Source organism: Rutidosis leptorrhynchoides, chromosome 6 (genome assembly GCF_046630445.1).
Source record: "Rutidosis leptorrhynchoides isolate AG116_Rl617_1_P2 chromosome 6, CSIRO_AGI_Rlap_v1, whole genome shotgun sequence".
Taxonomy (NCBI): domain Eukaryota; kingdom Viridiplantae; phylum Streptophyta; class Magnoliopsida; order Asterales; family Asteraceae; genus Rutidosis; species Rutidosis leptorrhynchoides.
Genome location: NC_092338.1, coordinates 428018915 through 428040048, shown reverse-complemented (window position 1 = coordinate 428040048; position 21134 = coordinate 428018915). Strand labels below are relative to the sequence as shown.

Below are 21134 nucleotides of genomic sequence, written 5' to 3'. Positions count from 1 at the left end.
AGACACATTTAAAGTCAACGCCTAGTCAACCATTTTGGGTAACAAATTGTGCACCACAATATTGTGATGTGGCTTGAGGACCACCCAAATTTATAACAGATAAAATGTAGTAACTTTAAATGAACAAATAAATAAAAGGATGATGTTTTTTTCTGATAAACCGTAGAGAGCGCAGATATATATAGCCTAATAGATTATCTTGTAACTGTTACTCCGTATATGATTATAGTAAGGTCTAAATATTTGACCTTTAGTGAACGTATCAAGATCGACCTCAATCACTAGGCAATCTTAGTATGGTTAAACAATGAGTGAACGTATCGGAATCATATAATGAATTTTTTCGTTGATACACTGTCTAAACAAAACAATATGTGTCATATAACATTGGATACAACAAACATACTTTAACATATAATTATCCAAAATACAATATATGTTAATTTCAAAACAAGACATTAATTAGTTAACCAGTGAACAAAAAAAAAACAAGCCATCTCACTTATCTTGGGTGCATCTCGGATCTCAAAAGAAGCCCCTTTGCTGCCTTTATAACCAACATCTTAGTTGACAAACCTTTATGAATACAACTACTTGCTTACTGATATACAAGCCACTTTATAATTAATAACATTAAATAACAAAAGTTACACAACAATGTTCATTGCGTGGTTATATTGGAGATGTAGTTGCACTTGTAGGCTCAATCTTTCTCATCATAAACCCGGGTGGTGGGTGCGAACTATTATCTTGGTCGTGATAAATATACGCGAACCCACCATGTCGAGTCACATCCATTCCTTGCATTTCATCGTCTTCGGATACCCTTAACAAGTTAAGCTTTTTCAAACCATAAAAAAGTGGTGCCATAGTTACACTCACCCACCCAAATATCACCAAGATTTCGATAATTTGGGCTGCTAGTAACTTTCCACCACCACCCATAAAAAGCCCATAAGGGCGCCCAGAGGCGTACACCTCGTGGACATACTGTTTTTTAGCAAATAAGCCCGTGAATAAAAGACCCCACGACCCACACCCGCCGTGCAATTGGGCTGCCTCGAGTGGGTCGTCATACTTAAACTTTTCTGCTAGCATGTTGCATCCTATGAGAACCCAAGCTGAAACAAACCCGCAAACAATTGCAGCCCATGGCTCGACTACTGCACAACCCGAGGTTATAGCTGCAAAACCTCCTAGTAATCCGTTACACACGTCGGTCACATTCCAATGACCGACTAGTAATCGTTTGCCAAACAGAGTAGTTAATGCTGCGGTGCATCCAGCCAATGTGGTGGTGACAGCTGTCCGTCCAACCGCACTCCATTGACCATAATAAGCATTTGTAGTACCATATGACTTTGAGATTGTGAGAAAAGACCCCGGATTGAACCCGTACCATCCGAACCATAAAAGGAAAGAACCTAATACGACAAGTGATGCACTATGGCCTCGTAGGGCCACAGAGCGTCCAGAGCGGTCGAATCTACCGATTCGTGGACCTTCAATCAAGGCACCCCAAAGACCAGCAATCCCACCCACCATGTGGACCACACCCGAGCCAGCAAAATCGATAGCTCCTGAGCTGAACAAGAGACTACCACTTGTTGGTGATCGTGTGGCACTCAACCAACCATCACTTGACCACACCCAATGTGAGACTATAGGATACACAAAACCTGTGATCATTTAAATCAATATGTTAGTTTCTAGTCTATTTCATAAGCAATTAAGATATTTGTAAATGTAATTTTGTATAGCAGATAAAGTTTTCTCTTTTCAGCCTACGGGTATACTGCTAGTGAGGTAATCTTATAAGTTAATGATAAATGATAACCCAATCGCTAGAGATGGTTTTGTGAATATGTGAGAAATGTGTAAACTGGGGTAATTACCATTTTGAACATGTAACAAAAAAGAGTAAACGGCAGCGCCTTTTACAATTTTTTATTCTAGTTAACTCAAAGTGGTCCTTAATTAAAAACATCTCATATTCTCATATCTTAATAAATTAAAATCAAGCCAACCCCTCACAACATGGCCTGCCTTTTTACATATTTATATGCTAGTTAACTCAAGTACTAGTCAAACTATGTAGGACATATATCTTATAAATATTTTAGTGTTTATATATTTGTATATACCTAAAATATTTAGTAATTCGTAATAATCTAATCCGTATTAATGTATTATTCTAATTCTAAGGTAGCGATAATGACAAAATATATTTGACTTTTAAATACTTAATTGTCTTGCTGACATGGATACAAGCATCATATTTCATATTAGTTGTTAAATGGGGCCACAAATGTGTTTTATTTCAACATTTATCAATATTATAATTACTAATTAATTAATAATATATTATAAGAATTTAAATTTAAAACTCCTCTACATCTTCTAAAAGTGACAATTCTCATTTGGAAACATCAAAATAAACAAAAAAAAAAAAAAAGATATTCGTAACAACTAATTCCAAAAAAGAAAAAATGAATATCATTTAATATACAGTTATTACTAAAGGAGATAACCTGTTAAGAAGGAGGAGTAAATAAGGTAAGCCACAAACTGAGTTCTTTCAGCAATAGATCCACTAGTAATACCAGCAGCTGCTATTGCAAATGCCCATTGATACAGAAAGAAACTATAATCATAAACGCTCGAAGGGATCGACTTCAGCCCGAAATTATGTTTCCCAATAAACGCATTCGATGGCCCACCAAACGCGAAAGCAAACCCGAATATATAATAAGATATCCCTCCAGCAGCTGCATCTAAAACATTTGTAAGCATAATATTCATTGTGTTTTTAGCCCGAACAGAGCCTGCACAAAGCATAGCGAACCCGAGTTGCATGGCAAACACAAGGTAGGCTGAAAAAAGAAGATATGTGTTGTCAATGGCATATGTGGTGTCAGTGAATTTGTCTAACGTGGCAGTGAAACGGTTGCATATGTACTCTGCTGCTGATGTGGCGTTGGGCGTGAAGCCGAGGAGAGGGGTGAGCTCTGCTGGAGAGCAAGATGGGAAAGATGCCATTGTGAAGAAAATGGTGTGGTTGATTGAATGGAAGTGATTAGTGAAATTGTGGTTTTATAGAGTATAGGGAAGTAATGTAAACCTTGATTATAATAAGTCAACGGAAATACATTAATTAGGTGGTGTTTGATGTCCACTAAAGTTGAATACTCAAAAATTGAAGGCATATGGTTGACTTATTAAATTTATAGCATAGCTATGCTTGTTAAATCTATGCTTACTTTGAAAAAATCGACTATCAAACCAAGTTATAAATAATCAAACTAAGTTATAACTATGATGAGTTAAAATATTGGTCTTGGAAAATATTTTTCTTTGAGTGGATCTAAACAAATATTTATAGGAAATGGCTAAACTATTCCAATTTAAAGTTTTGATCACACTTATTTTAATTAGACACCCCGTCCTTTACTCTTACATAATATACTCCATGTTTCTAGTATCATTAAATATCTTATTCCTGTTCGTCGTTTATCTGTCAATTGTGAAGAAGAGTTTTAAACAAAAGAATTGGGAAGGGTCATATTTGATGACTTGAAGTCACCATTGGTGACATGATGTACTAAAGGTAAAAAGTGAAACAAATAATTCAAATGCTTTTTACGTGAGAAAGAGGTTCATAACGTGTTTAAATGAATCGAGCAATTTGAATATGTTGGAAAAGTTTAAATGTCACGTTTGGGACTTAGGCTCACCAAATTTGAGGTCTTTTACACACATGAATTGTTTTACAAGTTACGTCCAGAATTAGTCCAAGAATATTCTAGAACTCTTTATTATGTTTTAACCCTAAGTCCTACACTATAAATACAACCCTCATGTAACTTTTAAGTTATCACCTACGAATTTTAATGAGAATTTCTCTTTGATTGGCTGTGGATTAAACCCCACTAGTAATATTTGATATAACCACGTTATATTCTTGTGTTTATTTACGTTATTGCAGTTTATTTTCTTTGTTCACTTGAATTATTTGTTTATTATTTGTGGGTTTGGTAACTTGGGGTTATCAAGTTCTTGTTGAGGCTCACGTTAATTCCTTACAAGTGGTATCTAGAGATCGGGTTACGAATATTTTCGGGAACAATGGCAGATAAAAGTGAAATAGATCAGTTTGATGGGACCGTTTTTAGCTTTTGAAGATGCAAATTGAAGATCTGCTCTATCAAAAGAAGCTTTATCAGCCATTAACCGGTGTTAAACCGGAAGAGATGGCTCAAGGCGAGTGGGAGTTGTTGGATAGGCAAGCCCTTGGAGTTGTTCGACTTTCTCTGGTAAAGAACGTTGCTTACAACATTGTGGGTGAAACCACAATAGCGGGATTGCTCGCGGCTTTATCTAACATGTATGAAAAGCCGGCCGCTTTGAACAAGGTCTTCATGATAAGAAAATTGGTGAATGCTAGGATGAAGGAGAATTCTTCAGCAGCGGATCATGTTAACGAATTTAATTTACTTTTGACTCGTTTGATGTCGGTTGATGTTAAATTCAATGATGAGCTACAAGTGTTGTTTTTTCTATCTTCGCTACCCGATAGTTGGGCAGGAACGGTAACGGCGGTTAGTGGTTCATCCGGAACTACTAATCTCACTTTTGAAGGAATCCGTAATTTGATTATTACTCGTAGGAAAGATTCGAATGGGAGTTCGGGTTCGGTTCTAAGTGTTAGTCGGGGATGAGCTAGGTCAAAGAGTCCATCGAGGAGAAAGAATGTTGTGTGTTGAAATTGTCAACAAGTTGGTCACTAAAAGTCAAAGTGCCCGAGCCTTAAGTCGGGTGGGAGCATGGTGACTACGGTGATCGAGGATGCGTTGATGTGCCAAGAAGAGGTTCTTGAAGAATCTTGGGTTTTAGATTCGGGTGCATCGTATCATGCTACTCCTTACATGAACGAGATGGTAATTTTTGAGGTTTACTCCGGTAGGGTTCGAGTTGCGAATGGGAGTACTCTTGATATCGTAGGTATTTGTGATCTCGTGGTTAGACACTTGAATTATGCTTGGATCTTGAGGAATGTAAGATTCGTCCCAAAGATCAATAGTCGGTTGATTTTGTGATGCCCCGTACAAAATGAACGTGTACGGATCATCAACAACAGGATCATTACAAGGTCAAACACTATATGCTGTTTTAAAATAAGTTTGCATTCATAAGAAAGGGTGACGTCATAACCAACGTCATAAGTTTTACAAACTAAAGTATGCTTCTATGAATAGAAGCAATTAACATAAGTACGAGACCCTTAGGTCATTATAAATTCATTGTTTCAAAAGTAACATAGTTTGAATGCAAAATAAGTGTTTCATGCGGAGACATCTCTAACAGAAGCAGCGGGTGTCTACACAGCAATACTACAACAGCGGAAGCATCAAACCTCTAAGCACCTGAGAATACATGCTTAAAAACGTCAACACGAATGTTGGTAAGCTATAGTTTAAGTATAATAGTAGTGTAAGGTAGGCCACGAGATTTCAGTATTTCAAAACAGTATGAAAAGTATATGTTCAACCGTGGGCACTTGGTAACTAACTTAACGTAATATCACCCCCTAAAAGTACACTTGGCGAGTGCGTAAGATTACGAAGTATTAAACACCCGTTAAATGCTAGCGCTACTAGCCCGAGTGGGGATGTCAAACCCTATGGATCCATATCTAAGATTCACGTTCACCGGTTCAAAGACCAATGACTAAACGTTACCGAGCTAAGGGGAAAGTTTATGCCGTTGTATAACCCACACATATATAAAGTTTAAGTACTCGTGCCTAGTATGTAAAACGTAAAAAGCGCATGTATTCTCAGTTCCCAAAATAGTTAAAGTAAAAAGGGATGCTATAACTCACAGTGAAAAATAGTAAAGTCGGTACGAGATAAGTAAGCAAGTAGTTGGTCCGAAAGGTCCTCAACCTAAGTCAAAAGTTACTAAGTAAATCGTTCCCAAAGGTTTAAAAGTATGTAAATTTAGTCTTAAGTATCATCATCATTCATCATAAGTCAAAAAGGGTAAAGTAAGTTTCAATCAAGAATAGAGTTCGAAATAAAGGCTGACTTCGTTCAGTCGCCACGACCTATATACAAACTGAAATGAGTTGAGACCAGTAGCCATGGCTCCGTATATGAGTCCCCTAGTTGCTGACCAACTTCCAGAACCAAACTCGTCTTCATTTGACCGTGGCGACGGTTTAAGTGCGAGTAGGTCAGAAATTTCAGCACAACGCTAAAAGGGCGTAGTGATTTTCGAAAGGCTATAAATCCTAAACCGTAACTCGTATTAAGACGAGGCCTAAACGGAAAATCATCTACTAGAACCGAACTAACTAGAAATCAACTTCCAGTAGCCCAGGTAACCTTATCAGACCCAGAAAACATTAAACAAAGTGCTCCGGTGGGTTCTTAGTGCTTGATGCTCATCACGGTTCTCATCCTTGATGCCTATAGCTTCAAGTGTACAACTCGTTGATGTGTTTGCATCATATTAACCAAGTTTTGACCATCATAACACTAGTGTATGTCTAAGATATGTAGCACAACTCATTTAAGGATTGTAAGTAGGTTGATGAACCAAAGTTACATCAAGATCTTAGATCCGACACATACATGAGTCCTAATAGTAACATTAAGCTATAAACTTCAAAGTAAACTAAATAAACAAGATCTTAAGTTGTAGAACTTAGATCTTAGTTAGATCTTGAAGATCCTAGACTAGAAAGTCTAGATCTAGTGTTCTTAAGTAAAACCCTAAGGTATAGAACTTGGATATTTACTTTAATGAAACCATAAGTTATGAAACTTAGATTTTCATCTAGAAAAATGTATGTAAGCTTATAAGATATTGTTTTAGACAAAATTGGAAGACCATAAGCTATAGAAACTTAGATCCAACATAAGTGTATGAAGTTATAACTAGAAAGTTTAACTTCCATGTTCTTGAACTTACAAGTTTAACTTTAGTTTCAAGAATAATGAGATCAAGTTTAAGTAGTAATACTTGACCAAAATAATAACAATCACGAATTTAAATACTTACAAAAGAAAGAAAATAAATTAAAGTTACAAGTAGCAAGCTTATGTTTGTTTCATACTTAAGAAGATTCAAGCCAAAACTTGGATCTTTAAGAAAATAAACCTTAAATTTACAAAACATGAACACAAGTAAGATCTCAAAGCTTATGAGCTTTAGATCCTTATAACATCTTAAGTGTAGAACCATAAGTTATAGAAACTTAGATCCTTGTTCTTGATTTCTCATCAAACAAAGATGGAAGAAACAAGATTCATGAAGATACAAACTATAAAGTTTGATCTTGAACAACAAACAACAAACTAGTAGAATGATGATGATAGTTTCGGTTTTCAAAGGAAAGAAAAGAAGAAAGAAAAAGATATATTGCTTACAATTTTAGAGAGAAAGTTGAGAGTAAAAGTTTGGAGTAAGAAGTAGTGTAATGAGGTATGTGTAAAATGAGATGATACTAGCATATAAGTAACAACAACAACAACAAAAAAAAAAAAAAAAAAATTGAAAATGGAACTCCCCCCCCATATGGCCGACGGTTAGGAGGTCCCAAAAGAGGGTAGTCAACTTCAACTTTCTAATGTGGGAGAGTGGTGTATGCTAGGAAGAGTATAAGGTTAAAGATATGGGAAAGAGGTGCATGCATGCTTGAAACATTTTGTCTCCTCATTAAACTAATTAATCTAGTTTATCCTTAATGAATCATTAGCATAATAATGGGCTTACTAGTTAGTCCAACAAGTATGTAGGGTGGGCCTTGATAGCCCAAGTCCAAGTCCATTAACATAAGTCCATGTAAGTATGCAACAATTAAATAAATAAAGCCCAAGTAATTAACTACTTACACTAGTTAATTAGAAATAATTAATAATAATTAATTATGAATGTAAATAATATTCGAAATATTATTCATGAAAAGTGTGTGTCACAAAGACAAGTCGGGACATGGAAAGTCAAATACGGTAACAAGTAAAATGTATAAGCATACATTTATTAAAGCGCAAGTATTAATAATAAATATTAATAATATAAGTCGGAAAATCCAGGGTCGTTACATTACCCACCTGTTAAAGAAAATTTCGTCCCAAAATTTTAAGTTGAGGTAGATGGATGAGTTGGGAAAAGGTGAAGATACTTCTGCATCATTTGGTCCTCTCGTTCCCAGGTAAACTCGGGTCCTCGTTTGGCATTCCATCGGACTCGGACGATCGAAATCTTGTTGTGTTTCAAAGTTTTGACCTCACGGTCCATAATTTCCACAGGTTCTTCCACGAAGTGGAGTTTGTCATCAATCGTAAGTTCTTCTAGTGGTATGACAAGTTCCGGTTCAGCAAGACACTTCTTCAAATTCGATACGTGAAAGGTAGGATGAACTGAGCTCAATTGAGTCGGAAGATCCAGACGGTAAGCAACGGGTCCAACACGCTCCAAGATTTCGAAAGGACCAATGTATCGCAGATTGAGCTTCCCACATTTTCCAAAACGGATTACACCTTTCCAAGGTGCGACTTTCTACATTACACGGTCACCCACGTTGAATTCGAAGTCTTTACGTTTAAGGTCGGCATAACTCTTTTGGCAATAACGGACCGTCTTGAGTCTCGCTTGAATTTGAACAATCTTCTCGGTTGTTTCATGGACTAACTCGGGTCCGGTGATTTGCTTTTCGCCTACTTCGGCCCAACAAATAGGAGAACGGCATTTGCGACCATACAATGCTTCAAAAGGTGCGGCATTAATACTCGAATGATAACTGTTGTTGTAAGAGAATTCGGCTAGCGGCAAATGCCTTTCCCAGGCCTTTCCGAAATCAATAACACAAGCACGCAACATGTCCTCCAAAGTCTGAATCATGCGTTCGCTTTGTCTGTTGGTCTGTGGGTGATACGCAGTACTCATGTTGAGACGAGTCCCCAAGGCTTCTTGCAAAGAACGCCAAAATCTAGAAGCAAAACGGGCATCTCAGTCTGAAATAATCGATAAGGGCACACCATGACGAGATAAAAATTCCTTTATGTATAGTTGAGCGAGTTTTTTCATCGTGTCCGTTTCCTTCATGGCTAAGAAGTGTGCAGATTTGGTAAGAAGGTCAACGATAACCCAGATGGTATCGTATCCGCCCACCGTCTTTGGTAGTTTCGTGATGAAGTTCATCGTTATCCTTTCCCACTTCCATTGCGGGATTTCCGGTTGCTGAAGTAACCCAGAGGGCCTCTGATGTTCGGCCTTAACCTTCGAGCAAGTCAAACACTTCCCAACATAAGTTGCAACATCCTTCTTAAGATTAGGCCACCAATACTGTTCCTTGAGATCGTGGTACATTTTACCGGCTCCTGGATGAATCGAATATCTTAAATTGTGGGCTTCGTCTAGAATGAGGCTTCGCAAATCCCCATAACTAGGCACCTAAATTCTTTCGGCGAAGTATCGGAGTCCAGTCTCCTTAACCTTGAATCGAGAGACGAGAATGTTCAAGTGTTCATGAGAAATATTCTCCTCCTTGAGAGCCTCATCTTGGGCTACTCGGATCTGGTTATTGAGATTCGAATGAATGGTGATGTTCAGGGCGCGGACACGAAGATGTGTCATCCTCTCCTTTTGGTTCAAAGCGTCGGCTACAACATTTGCCTTGCCAGGATGGTAACGAAGTTCACAATCATAGTTGTTCAGCGTCTCGATCCATCATCGCTGTCTCATGTTCAGTTGTTTCTGATCGAATATGTGTTGGAGGCTTTTCTGGTCGGTGAAGATAGTACTTTTAGTTCCATAAAGATAGTGTCTCCATAATTTGAGTGCAAAAACAACGGCTCCAAGTTCGAGATCGTGAGTAGTATAGTTTCGCTCGTGAATCTTCAGTTGACGAGAAGCATAAGCAATGACCTTCATTCTTTGCATCAATACGCATCCAAAACCATTTTTCGAGGCATCACAGTATACGAAGAAATCGTCACTGCCTTCAGGGAGTGATAAGATAGGCGCGGTGGTCAATTTCTACTTCAAGGTTTGAAATGCTGATTCGTGTTCGGTTTCCCAAACGAACATCTTCCCTTTGTGAGTCAACGCGGTCAAAGGACGCGCAATCAGAGAGAAACCTTCAATAAATCTTCGGTAGTAACCGGCGAGACCTAAAAGTTGGCGGATATGAGTCGGAGTAGTGGGGGTTTCCCACTTGCTGATAGCTTCAATCTTTGTGGGATCAACTTTGATACCTTGATCGCTCACAATATGACCTAGGAATTGGACTTCCTTCAACCAAAACTCACACTTGGAGAATTTGGCATAAAGTTGCTCTTGTCTCAAGAGTTCAAGCACTAGTCGAAGATGTTGCTCATGTTTTTCTTCGCTTTTGGAGTAGATGAGGATATCATCTATGAAGACGATAACGAACTTATCCAGGTATGGCTTGCATACACGATTCATGAGATCCATAAACATGGCAGGTTCGTTGGTTAAACCGAATGGCATCACGAGAAACTCATAGTGACCATAACGGGTTCTGAATGCAGTTTTCATCACATCACTCTCCTTCACCCTCAGCTGGTGATAACCTGATCACAAATCGATCTTAGTGTAAACGCTTGATCCTTGCAGCTGGTCGAAAAGATCGTCAATTCTGGGAAGGGGATACCGATTCTTGATCGTCAATTTGTTCAGCTCACGATAATCGATACACATGCGAAAAGATCCGTTCTTCTTCTTCACAAACAAAACAGGTGCGCCCCAAGGCTATGAACTTGGTTGGATAAATCCACGGTCTAGCAGTTCTTGTAGTTGACTCTGTAACTCTTGCATTTCGGAAGGTGTGAGTCAATAAGGTGCGCTAGCTACAGGTGCAGGTCCTGGCACTAAATCAATCTGAAACTCCACTGCCCTCGTTGGTGGTAATCCCGGAAATTCTTCTGGAAAGACATCGGGAAATTCGTTCACAATTCGTACATCATCCACGCTCTTCACCTCGGTTTCTAATGTTTTCACATGTGCTAAAACAGCAAGGCGTCCTTTCTTCATGATCATTTGTGCTTTCATGCAACTAATGAGGTTAAGCTTCGAGTTACATCTCTCTCCGTAAATAATCAGTGGCTCACCATCTCCGTGTGGTATACGAATAGGTTTATCTCCACAGATAATGTCGGCCCTTACCTTGGTCAACCAGTCCATACCGACAATCATATTAAAACTTCCCAATTTGATGGCTATCAAATTAATCTCGAAATCCACACCAGCTACGTTGATAATACCTCCTCGGCTAATTTGGTCAACTCTCTCAAGTTTTCCATTGGCTACCTCAACAAGCATACTCTCCTTTAAAGGAACTAACGACCAATTTATCTTAGAGTAAAAGTGTCTACATACATAACTCCTATCGGCACCAGTATCAAATAGGAAAGAAGCTAATAGATTGTTGATAGTGAATATAACTGTAACCAAGTCGGGGTTCTCACGGGCATCCCTTGCGTTTACGTTGAAAGCTCTTCCACGCGATGGCCCGCCGTCCTTTCTCTTGTTGGGACATTCATTTCTGAAGTGGCCCTGTTGGCCGCACTCATAGCACTTCCTTGGTCCAGTAGGGTTTGTCTTCACAGTTGGGGTGGTGATCTTGCAGTATTTGAAAATATGCACAGTCCTTTTACACTTTTCACATACCACGTTGCAGTACCCGGTGTGATTCTTGTAGCATCTCTTGCACTGCGGGAGACTACCCTTGTAGTTAGAGTTCGAGCTAGGGTTCGGGTTGGAGTTGTTTCCCTTGAAACTTTCATGCCTCTTAGCTGGGTTTTGATCAAAGACCCTTCCCTTGTTGTTGTCCCACTTACGTTTCTCATTACTAGCTCCCGATTCGGATTTCCCCTTTTCTGGTTCTTTGGTTCATCAAGGTGTGCGCCATGCGCATAGCTTCCGGGACATCAGCTGGTTTTGAAGAGGTGACATTTCCCTGGATGGACTTGGGAAGTCCCCACAAATACCGTTCCATTCGCTTAAATTCTGGGGTAACCATCGTGGGGCACATCAGAGCTAATTGCAGGTACCTTCGGTTATAACCATCGAGATCGGTTCCCACAACCTTCAACTCCCAAAACTCAGCTTCCATTTTCTGAATCTCTGTTCTGGGGCAGTACTCCTCTATCATAGCCCCCTTAAATTCCTCCCACGGTGTAGCATAAGCCTCGTCAATACCCTTAGCCTGAGAAAGTGTGTTCCACCAGGTTAAAGCGCCGTCCGACAGTGTACAGGAGGCATACTTAGTCTTGTTCATTTCTGAGCAGTTGCTCACACGGAACACACCTTCCAATTTCTCAAACCACCTCGTCAGTCCAACCGGCCCCTCAGTACCACTGAAATTGTGGGGCTTGCAGCTTTGAAATTCATTATAGGAACAACCGTTATGATTGTGCTGGTTAACAGGTGGAGCTTGGGGGTTGACATTTGCAATTGCAGCGGCTATTCGTTCAGTTATCATCTCCTCAATCTGTGCTGCTGTAGGCGTTGATCTTCCGTTTGCCATTGATCTTCGAAACAGAAATTTCGACTTAAGTCAAAATCCAGCATTCAATAAATAGTAATACGGTATATGGTAACCAACATGGAATCAACACATCGCATGTTAATTAAATAATGCAACTAGATACAGATACCACAAAATCATCATATAGTAACGTAAATAGAACACCGTACAGAAATTTAACAACACCAAGTTCCATTCATTAAATAAGAAAGTTGCATACATCCGCATACGGTTCGTACAATACATGAGTAAAACATGAAACTACAAACGAGATTACATAATGAAATCTAATACAATAGCCCTATGGTGACGGTGGGTAAAGGATGTCCATCATGTGGGACACCTGGTCCTCGAGCTCAGTTACCCGAGTACGGAGGATATGCACTTCCCTCGTCAGTTCCTCGACGACGGGGATGCTGGTGGGGCAGGCGGTGCAGATGGTACAGGTGGAGCTGGTGGTGCAGACGATGCTGGTGGAGCTGGTGGTGCAGACGGTCCAGCAACAGAAGTAGATGGTGTGTAACGGGAAGTGTGACGATCGCGCCAAATTCATATGGACGAACACGTCATTCATCGATTTCATTGCGAGGTATTTGACCTCTATATAATACGTTTTGTAAACATTGCATTCTTTTGAAAAGGCACACCATAAATGAATATTTAAATCAAAGGTTTTCGACATCTGATGATTTCTACATATAGACAATCACCGTAAATAATAGTTTACAATAGTAATTCCGTTAATAATGCAGTCAAAATAAGATACATGGTGATGATTTGGTGAATGCAACGTTTCCTTGATAAATATGTCATGTAAGACTCCATGCACATAGCTTGTCTAACATATAAGCAAACAGCGGAAGACTTCTAGGGAACCTGAGAATAAACATGCTAACAAGTGTCAACACAAAGGTTGGTGAGTTCATAGTTTTAGTGCTTCGCATAATCTGTATATAAAGGTGGATCACAAGATTTCAGTTGTTTCATCCGAAACGTTTATCAAAATATTCTACGAAATTGAGCACCCTGGTAACTAAACTTAACGTATATATAATTTATACCCTTTGTATAATCATCTTAATAATACACGCAAACCAACGTGTACGTTCCCAAATAGCATACATCCGTTAAAAGGCTAGTGCTCTAGCTCAGACAGGGATATCAAGCCCTATGGATCCATATACTACTACTCGCGCCCACCAGTTCTTATAACCGGCAGTTACTAGTTACCAAAGCTAAGGGATTTTCGGTTCAAACTCGGTGTAGAATTTAGTATGTACTTGTATCCATTGCGTTTAAAATAAAGTGCATGTATTCTCAGCCCAAAAATATAGATTGCAAAAGCAATTAAAAAGGGAGCAAATGAAACTCACCTTAGCAGCACATAAGGTCATTCATCAAAAAGTGACCGTAACCCGGAATGCAAGATTAACCGTAGATCTCAACCTAGAGAACATATGTTGGTCAATACATGTCTAATAAACTAGGTTGGGTTATAGTGTATCACAATCCTAATGCTCGAGATCGACATACAAAAGTTATCAAAAGTCAATTCAAAAAGTCAATTTTCACAATTGTTCAACAAAACGAGACGTGCCTTATATAAGGATTCATTTACTTGGCTAGTAGTATTTTATCAATCTCATAAACAGGTTGTTTAAATATTAATTGCAGATTCAAAAGCAATTCCAATTAACGTCAATTATAATTCAGTTGACCATATCTTTTGATTCGTTCATCGAAATTACACGATTTCTAAATGAAAAGTTATTGATTTTTCGCCAGCTTTCCGAAAACATGTATATCATATACCTTTTATCAGTAATATATGTATTTAATTCGTGATTCATTATAAACTGTTTAACGACGAAATTTAGCATACAAGCATGCATAAATATATACTCGAGCACTAGACATGTATACACTATTAATATATAAAAGATAAGATATGAATGCTCACGTATCAATATTGAGATTCAATATTGCAGGAAAGTACGTAGACGCAACAGAGATGATAAATACTAAGTTTGACTTGCGAACAATACCCATGAACATTACCCATAACCTCCATAGCTATAACCCATAATTTTCTTAGTTCTGTCCCGTTTGAAGCTTGTTTTGAAAGTGACACGCTCATGATCTCGTCGTAATATTTTATGTATAATATTACTAAAAATATTAAGATTAATAATAATAATAATCTTAATAATATAATAATAATAATAATAATAATAATAATAATAATAAATAAATAAATACTTACGGAGTAATATGTGTAAAAAAACATGCGCAAGAAACCTGGTATTTATAGCCATAATTCATGATTCTGATGCCCATGCGATCGCATGGGTTTTATGCCTATTTCTCATGCGATCACATGGCTGTCAGATCCAGCTCACATATTTTTTGTTTTCTTGTTTGTCGACATAATTAAATATAATATATATAATTTAAATAATTAATTATATATTATATTAAATTCATGTGCATAGTTGACTTGTAATTTTCATTCCGATGACTCGTACGTTGTCACTCGACTTATGTCCCGGTTCCGGTTTCTCGAACGCATTTTCGTACGCTTAGAAAACTCGTAATTTACGTTTTGTGACTCGTACTTTTGTCAAAATATAGTCTTAAATTATCAATAACCTATATCATTCAAAGTGTATCTTAAACTTTCGAGTGTTTTGGTCATTACTTCTATAAATCATTGTCTCGCTATTTGTTAATATATATATATAATAACAAATCGTTTTATGACCAAGTTAATATATATTTTCAACATTCATAAACACGTTTTAAATATACGTCGTAAGTTATTCATACAATTAATATTCCAACTTATCATATATATTCAAATAAATATTTAAACCAATAAGTTTAATGTACGGTATCAAAAAAATTAATACATTGTTACGTTTTCAAGTTATAGTATATATATATGTATCTATATACATATAATTGTTCGCGAATCGTCGAGAACAACCGAAAGGTATTTGAATATATGAAAATAGTTCAAAAATTTTGAGATTCAGTTTTACAGACTTTGTTTATCGTGTCGAAAATGTTACTCATACAAAGATTAAGTTTAAATTTGGTCAGAAATTTCCGGATCATCACAGTACCTACCCGTTAAAGAAATTTCATCCCGAAATTTGAATGAGGTCGTCATGACTAACAATAAAAATGTTTTCATGCCGTATATGTGTTGATAAATAGAGTTTTATCACCGTTGAATAATATGGATAAAACAATCCGATTATTCGGAGCGTATGAGAGAAGTTATCGTAAAAGAGTAAAATGGAGAATAGAGATTCGTCTTAACTCTTGACGTATTAACGATTGATTTCCGTAATTTAAGGAATAGAAAATCTTCATAATCTAAATAAGATTTGATTCTTCGAAATTTAAGGAAATTAAGATTTCTTTTGATTAAAAGCGTAATTTGCCTCGATTGCTATGTTTGATATTTCGCTATAAATTGACCTCTTCCGTTTCATTATTTTCATCACTCTTACATCTTCTTCCTCATTTCCTATTTTCAAAAGATTGTAAAAATGCTTCATCCAGTTCTGATTCTTGATATACTCCTAACTTTCATATCTGTCATTCTTCTTTTTCATCTACCACAGGAGGAAGTTATTTTCTTCTACCATTACCTTGGGGTTATAGTGTTTTTCATTCTCCCGTGTCTTTATATTGTTATACGCATTGATATACACGGTTTGTAATTTCTGGGTGGTTGTTGGGTTTTATATCTTCCCTTATATTTTGATGTCTCTGCTTCTGTCTTTCCATAATCATTGACATCCACAGTTAATACTCTCTCCAATTTACTGTGATTTATATATACTCCCATTGATATTTTGAAGCTTCATGCTTTTGTTTTATCTTCCTGACTTTAAATCAAGCGAATAATGGTCCAGAATTCGTAGGTATGAATTTCAGAATGAACATAATTAATGTTCTAAAAAAACGGTAATAGCACAATCTGACTTGTCAAATTACCAGAATACCTCGAAAAAGACCGAATCATTAAGAAAATATTTTCTTGATAGTTTAGAGGTTAAATAGAATGAAAGAGTTATGTAACATGGTTTATAATGAGGGTATGATCTGTGAACCTTTATCACATTCCATTAGAAACTCAGCATGACTTACTGTAATATAATCACGTTGATCAAGTGTCATTATATTATACTAACTCATGCTTCAGTTCCCAACACCACTTCAAAAATATTCATATTTTAAACTCGAAGGTTTCAGAATTTAGAAACTAAAATAGTTTCTTTTATGATGTTACACAGATATCGCAAGGAGAAAATTGATTTCCGATGAGAATGATTATGGAATTATCTCCAGAAATATGGAGGATATTTATAATGAAAGATATGATGATATCTTAGAATTTCTAATATCAGAAGATGATGAAGAATATTGTCCGCAAGGGTTTAGATTCGGAAGCAAGGTATTCGTTAATGGCTTCAGCAGATACTAAATAATTTGGATTCTTTGAAGGCAAGTTTAGTCTTTGTGATTTATCCACAGCCTCCTTCATACTTTGCTCAATCCGTTTTCCAGTTCCAAACCTTCTCTTTTTCTGAGCTTTGCCAACACACTATTCTTTATCATCAAACTTTTGGCTGTTAAGGTCGTTTACAGTTTTTGCTGCTTCATCAGCATTCAAAGTTATCATAACCGAATCGTTGGTTATCAATCCGAGGTGTTTTCAAAAGTTTGAAGGGTTTGCATGAAGATTGTAGTTGTCAAGATACATATGATGTTCTAGAACTTTGAACGATACAAAATTTTTTTTTTCTTTTTTTTCTGAGTTTATGAATAGAAGTGATGTTCTAGCACAGTTTTGAAGTCAAAGTATAGCATTTGAAAGATGTAAGAATCTAAGAGTGATGTTTTCTGTTAAATCTTGGCTTGGATTCTGATTTTTCAAAATCAGAATATGTAATTGAATTTGTATGGAAACGATTGTATATCGCTGTGAGCATAGTTAATAATTTTTGAATCAAAGTTGAAGAATGTACAGTATAACATATTAATTGTGAACTTATATATTTCCCGAGTATTACCTATCCGTTAAAGATTTCACAATTAATACTTTGTACAAAAGAATTTTTTTATTACCGTCTTTATGAAAATATATGCATGTATATTTTCTTCAGATGTAATACAGATTTGATGAGTTAATATCATATTAAGCTCATTTGATTTTTGAATTGAATGAATAATCTCTAAAACATTAAGGGTTACATAATCTTCGCGGAGTATTTCACAAATGAAATCAATACTTCATTATTTATTCTTATTCCTCGGTGAAGGATGTTGATGCTCGTGGAATTCTTATGAACTTCATAAGATATAAATGATGTTTTCTAGAAAGTTTCGACTACATCGAAGATAAAAGTGTAAAATCAAACATGTAATTGATTAATACACTAAGTTCATTATGAAATGGAATTCATTGAGTTGAAACAGATATTTGTAGTTAACGATGGTTAAGTTGTTAACGAAGGATGTACATCATAGCATATTAGTAATATGAATTAACCGAGTAGTATCTACCCCTTAAAATTCACACGTAATAGCTTAGTACGAAAAGATTCATGATGGTTTTAAAATATATATATATAAGATATACATATAAATTCTTTAGATGAATTGAGTTATTACTTCATAACTCATTGATACAATATACTCGTTGTTGACTCGTAATGATGTCCACGGTGCTTTCTTGAACTGACGGAGCTTGTAATGTTAGAGGTGCTGCTGATTCTGACGATGTTGACAGCACTGACTGTGCTGGTGAGGCTAAGGGTACTGTTGATGCTGTTGGTAAAACAAGTCTAGCTTGTATCTTACAGCATTTGGATAAGGGTTTATACTCTATCTGATTTAGGGTTAAGGCTAGAATAGATAATCTCTAAACTTTAGAAATTACATAATCGCCGTAGAATGTTTCTTCGATGAAGTTATGAATCCATACTTCATCGTTTGTCGTTGCTGGTACTTCTTGGTACCTATGGTGCATATGATGTTAATATCCGAGGTACAAATTGTGATGTTGAGGCGTGTGATACGGATGTGGTTGTTGGTGGTGGTAATGATCCTGTTGGTGTGGATGATGGTGGTACCGATTATGCTACGGGTGCTACTGCTGGTGTTCGTAACCCTTGCACCATATTCTCCAAAGCCACTACTCGAGCACGAAGCTCGTTGACTTCTTCTATTATACCGGGATGATCGGTGGTTCGGACGATCGGATAAATAAGATTTATAATATGGGATAGTATATAATCATGATGAGATACTCTGGAAATGAGAGAGAAAATAGTATTACGAATAGGTTCGCTGGTAAGTGCTTCAGGTTCTTCGCCAAGAGGTGAATGTGGTGGATGGAAGGGATCACATTCTTCTTGTCTCCAATGATTAAGTAGGCTACGAACCCATCCCCAATTCATCCAGAATAGGTGATGGCTGATGGGTTGATCAATTCCGGTTACACTTTCTTCAGAGTTCAGGTGAATATCCATATCGGAATAGCTATCGGAATTTAAGGAATTTGAACTAGATACGGGATCCATCTTGTATAATTAGAGAGATAATTTTTGATATGAAATAGATTATAGAATTTGATTGGTACTCTTCAATACATAATTTACATATGTATATATAATACCAAAATCCCGTAAATTACGGAGAAATTTTCGGAAGATGGCAGTCAAAGTTTACTGTAATAGATATGCCAAGATATGAATTTTGTCTATACACTATCTATGCAATCAATGCAATAAGACGCATTTAGACTTAAGATGATAGACAGGTAATTTCTGACAAGAAATGATAAGCAAAACTTTTGATATGCAGACACAGTCGAAGTCCAGACTTACTAATGCATCCTAACAACTATCAGTTAGACACACTTATGCAAGACCTGGTTCACTAGGACCAACGCTCTGATACCAACTGTGACGATTGCTCCAAATCCATATGGACGAACACGTCATTCATTGATTTCATTGCGAGGTATTTGACCTCTATATAATACGTTTTGTAAACATTGCATTCTTTTGAAAAGGCACACCATAAATGAATATTTAAATCAAAGGTTTTCGACATCTGATGATTTCTACATATAGACAATCACCGTAAATAAAAGTTTACAATAGTAATTGAGTTAGCAATGCAGTCAAAATAAGATACATGGTGATGATTTGATGAATGCAACATTTCCTTGATAAATATGCCATGTAAGACTCCATGCACATAGCTTGTCTAACATATAAGCAAACAGCGAAAGACTTCTAGGGAATCTGAGAATAAACATGCTAACAAGTGTTAACACAAAGGTTGGTGAGTTCATAGTTTTAGTGTTTCGCATAATCTGTATATAAAGGTGGATCACAAGATTTCAGTTGTTTCATCCGAAACGTTTATCAAAATATTCTACGAAATTGAGCACCCTGGTAACTAAACTTAACGTATATATAATTTATACCCTTTGTATAATCATCTTAATAATACACGCAAACCAATGTGTACGCTTCTCAAATAGTATACGTCCGTTAAAAGGCTAGTGCTCTAGCTCAGACGGGGATATCAAGCCCTATGGATCCATATACTACTACTCGCGCCCACCAGTTCTTATAATCGGCAGTTACTAGTTACCAAAGCTAAGGGATTTTCGGTTCAAACTCGGTGTAGAATTTAGTATGTACTTGTATCCATTACGTTTAAAATAAAGTGCATGTATTCTCAGCCCAAAAATATAGATTGCAAAAGCAATTAAAAAGGGAGCAAATGAAACTCACCTTAGCAGCACATAAGGTCATTCATCAAAAAGTGACCATAACTCGGAATGCAAGATTAACCGTAGATCTCAACCTAGAGAACATATGTTGGTCAATACATGTCTAATAAACTAGGTTGGGTTATAGTGTATCACAATCCTAATGCTCGAGATCGACATACAAAAGTTATCAAAAGTCATTTCAAAAAGTCAATTTTGACAATTGTTCAACAAAACGAGACGTGCCTTATATAAGGATTCATTTACTTGAAGCTTGTTTTGAAAGTGACACGCTCATGACCTCGTCGTAATATTTTATGTATAATATTACTAAAAATATTAAGATTAATAATAATAATAATCTTAATATAATAATAATAATAATAATAATAATAATAATAATAATAATAATAATAATAAATAAATAAATAAATACTTACGGAGTAATATGTGTAAAAAAAATGCGCAAGAAACCTGGTATTTATAGCCATAATTCCTGATTCTGATGCCCATGCGATCGCATGGGTTTTATGCCTATTTCTCATGCGATCGCATGGCCGTCAGATCCAGCTCACATATTTTTTTTTCTTGTTTGTCGACATAATTAAATATAATATATATAATTTAAATAATTAATTATATATTATATTAAATTCATGTGCATAGTTGACTTGTAATTTTCGTTCCGATGACTCGTACGTTATCACTCGACTTATGTCCCGGTTTCGGTTTCTCGAACGCATTTTCGTACGCTTAGAAAACTCACAATTTATG

The 21134-nt window shown here is 36.6% G+C and overlaps 1 protein-coding gene across 1 annotated transcript; it reads right to left on the bottom strand.

Moving 5' to 3' along the window:
• Positions 1–395: 395 nt before the first annotated feature.
• Positions 396–3039, bottom strand: LOC139852623 (ammonium transporter 1 member 2-like). The gene is made up of 2 exons (XM_071841934.1): positions 2532–3039; positions 396–1679 (listed from the first exon to the last, which is right to left on the bottom strand). The coding sequence occupies exons 1-2, from the start codon at positions 3037–3039 to the stop codon at positions 673–675; spliced, it is 1515 nt and encodes a 504-aa protein (XP_071698035.1). The 3' UTR covers positions 396–672.
• Positions 3040–21134: the final 18095 nt, after the last annotated feature.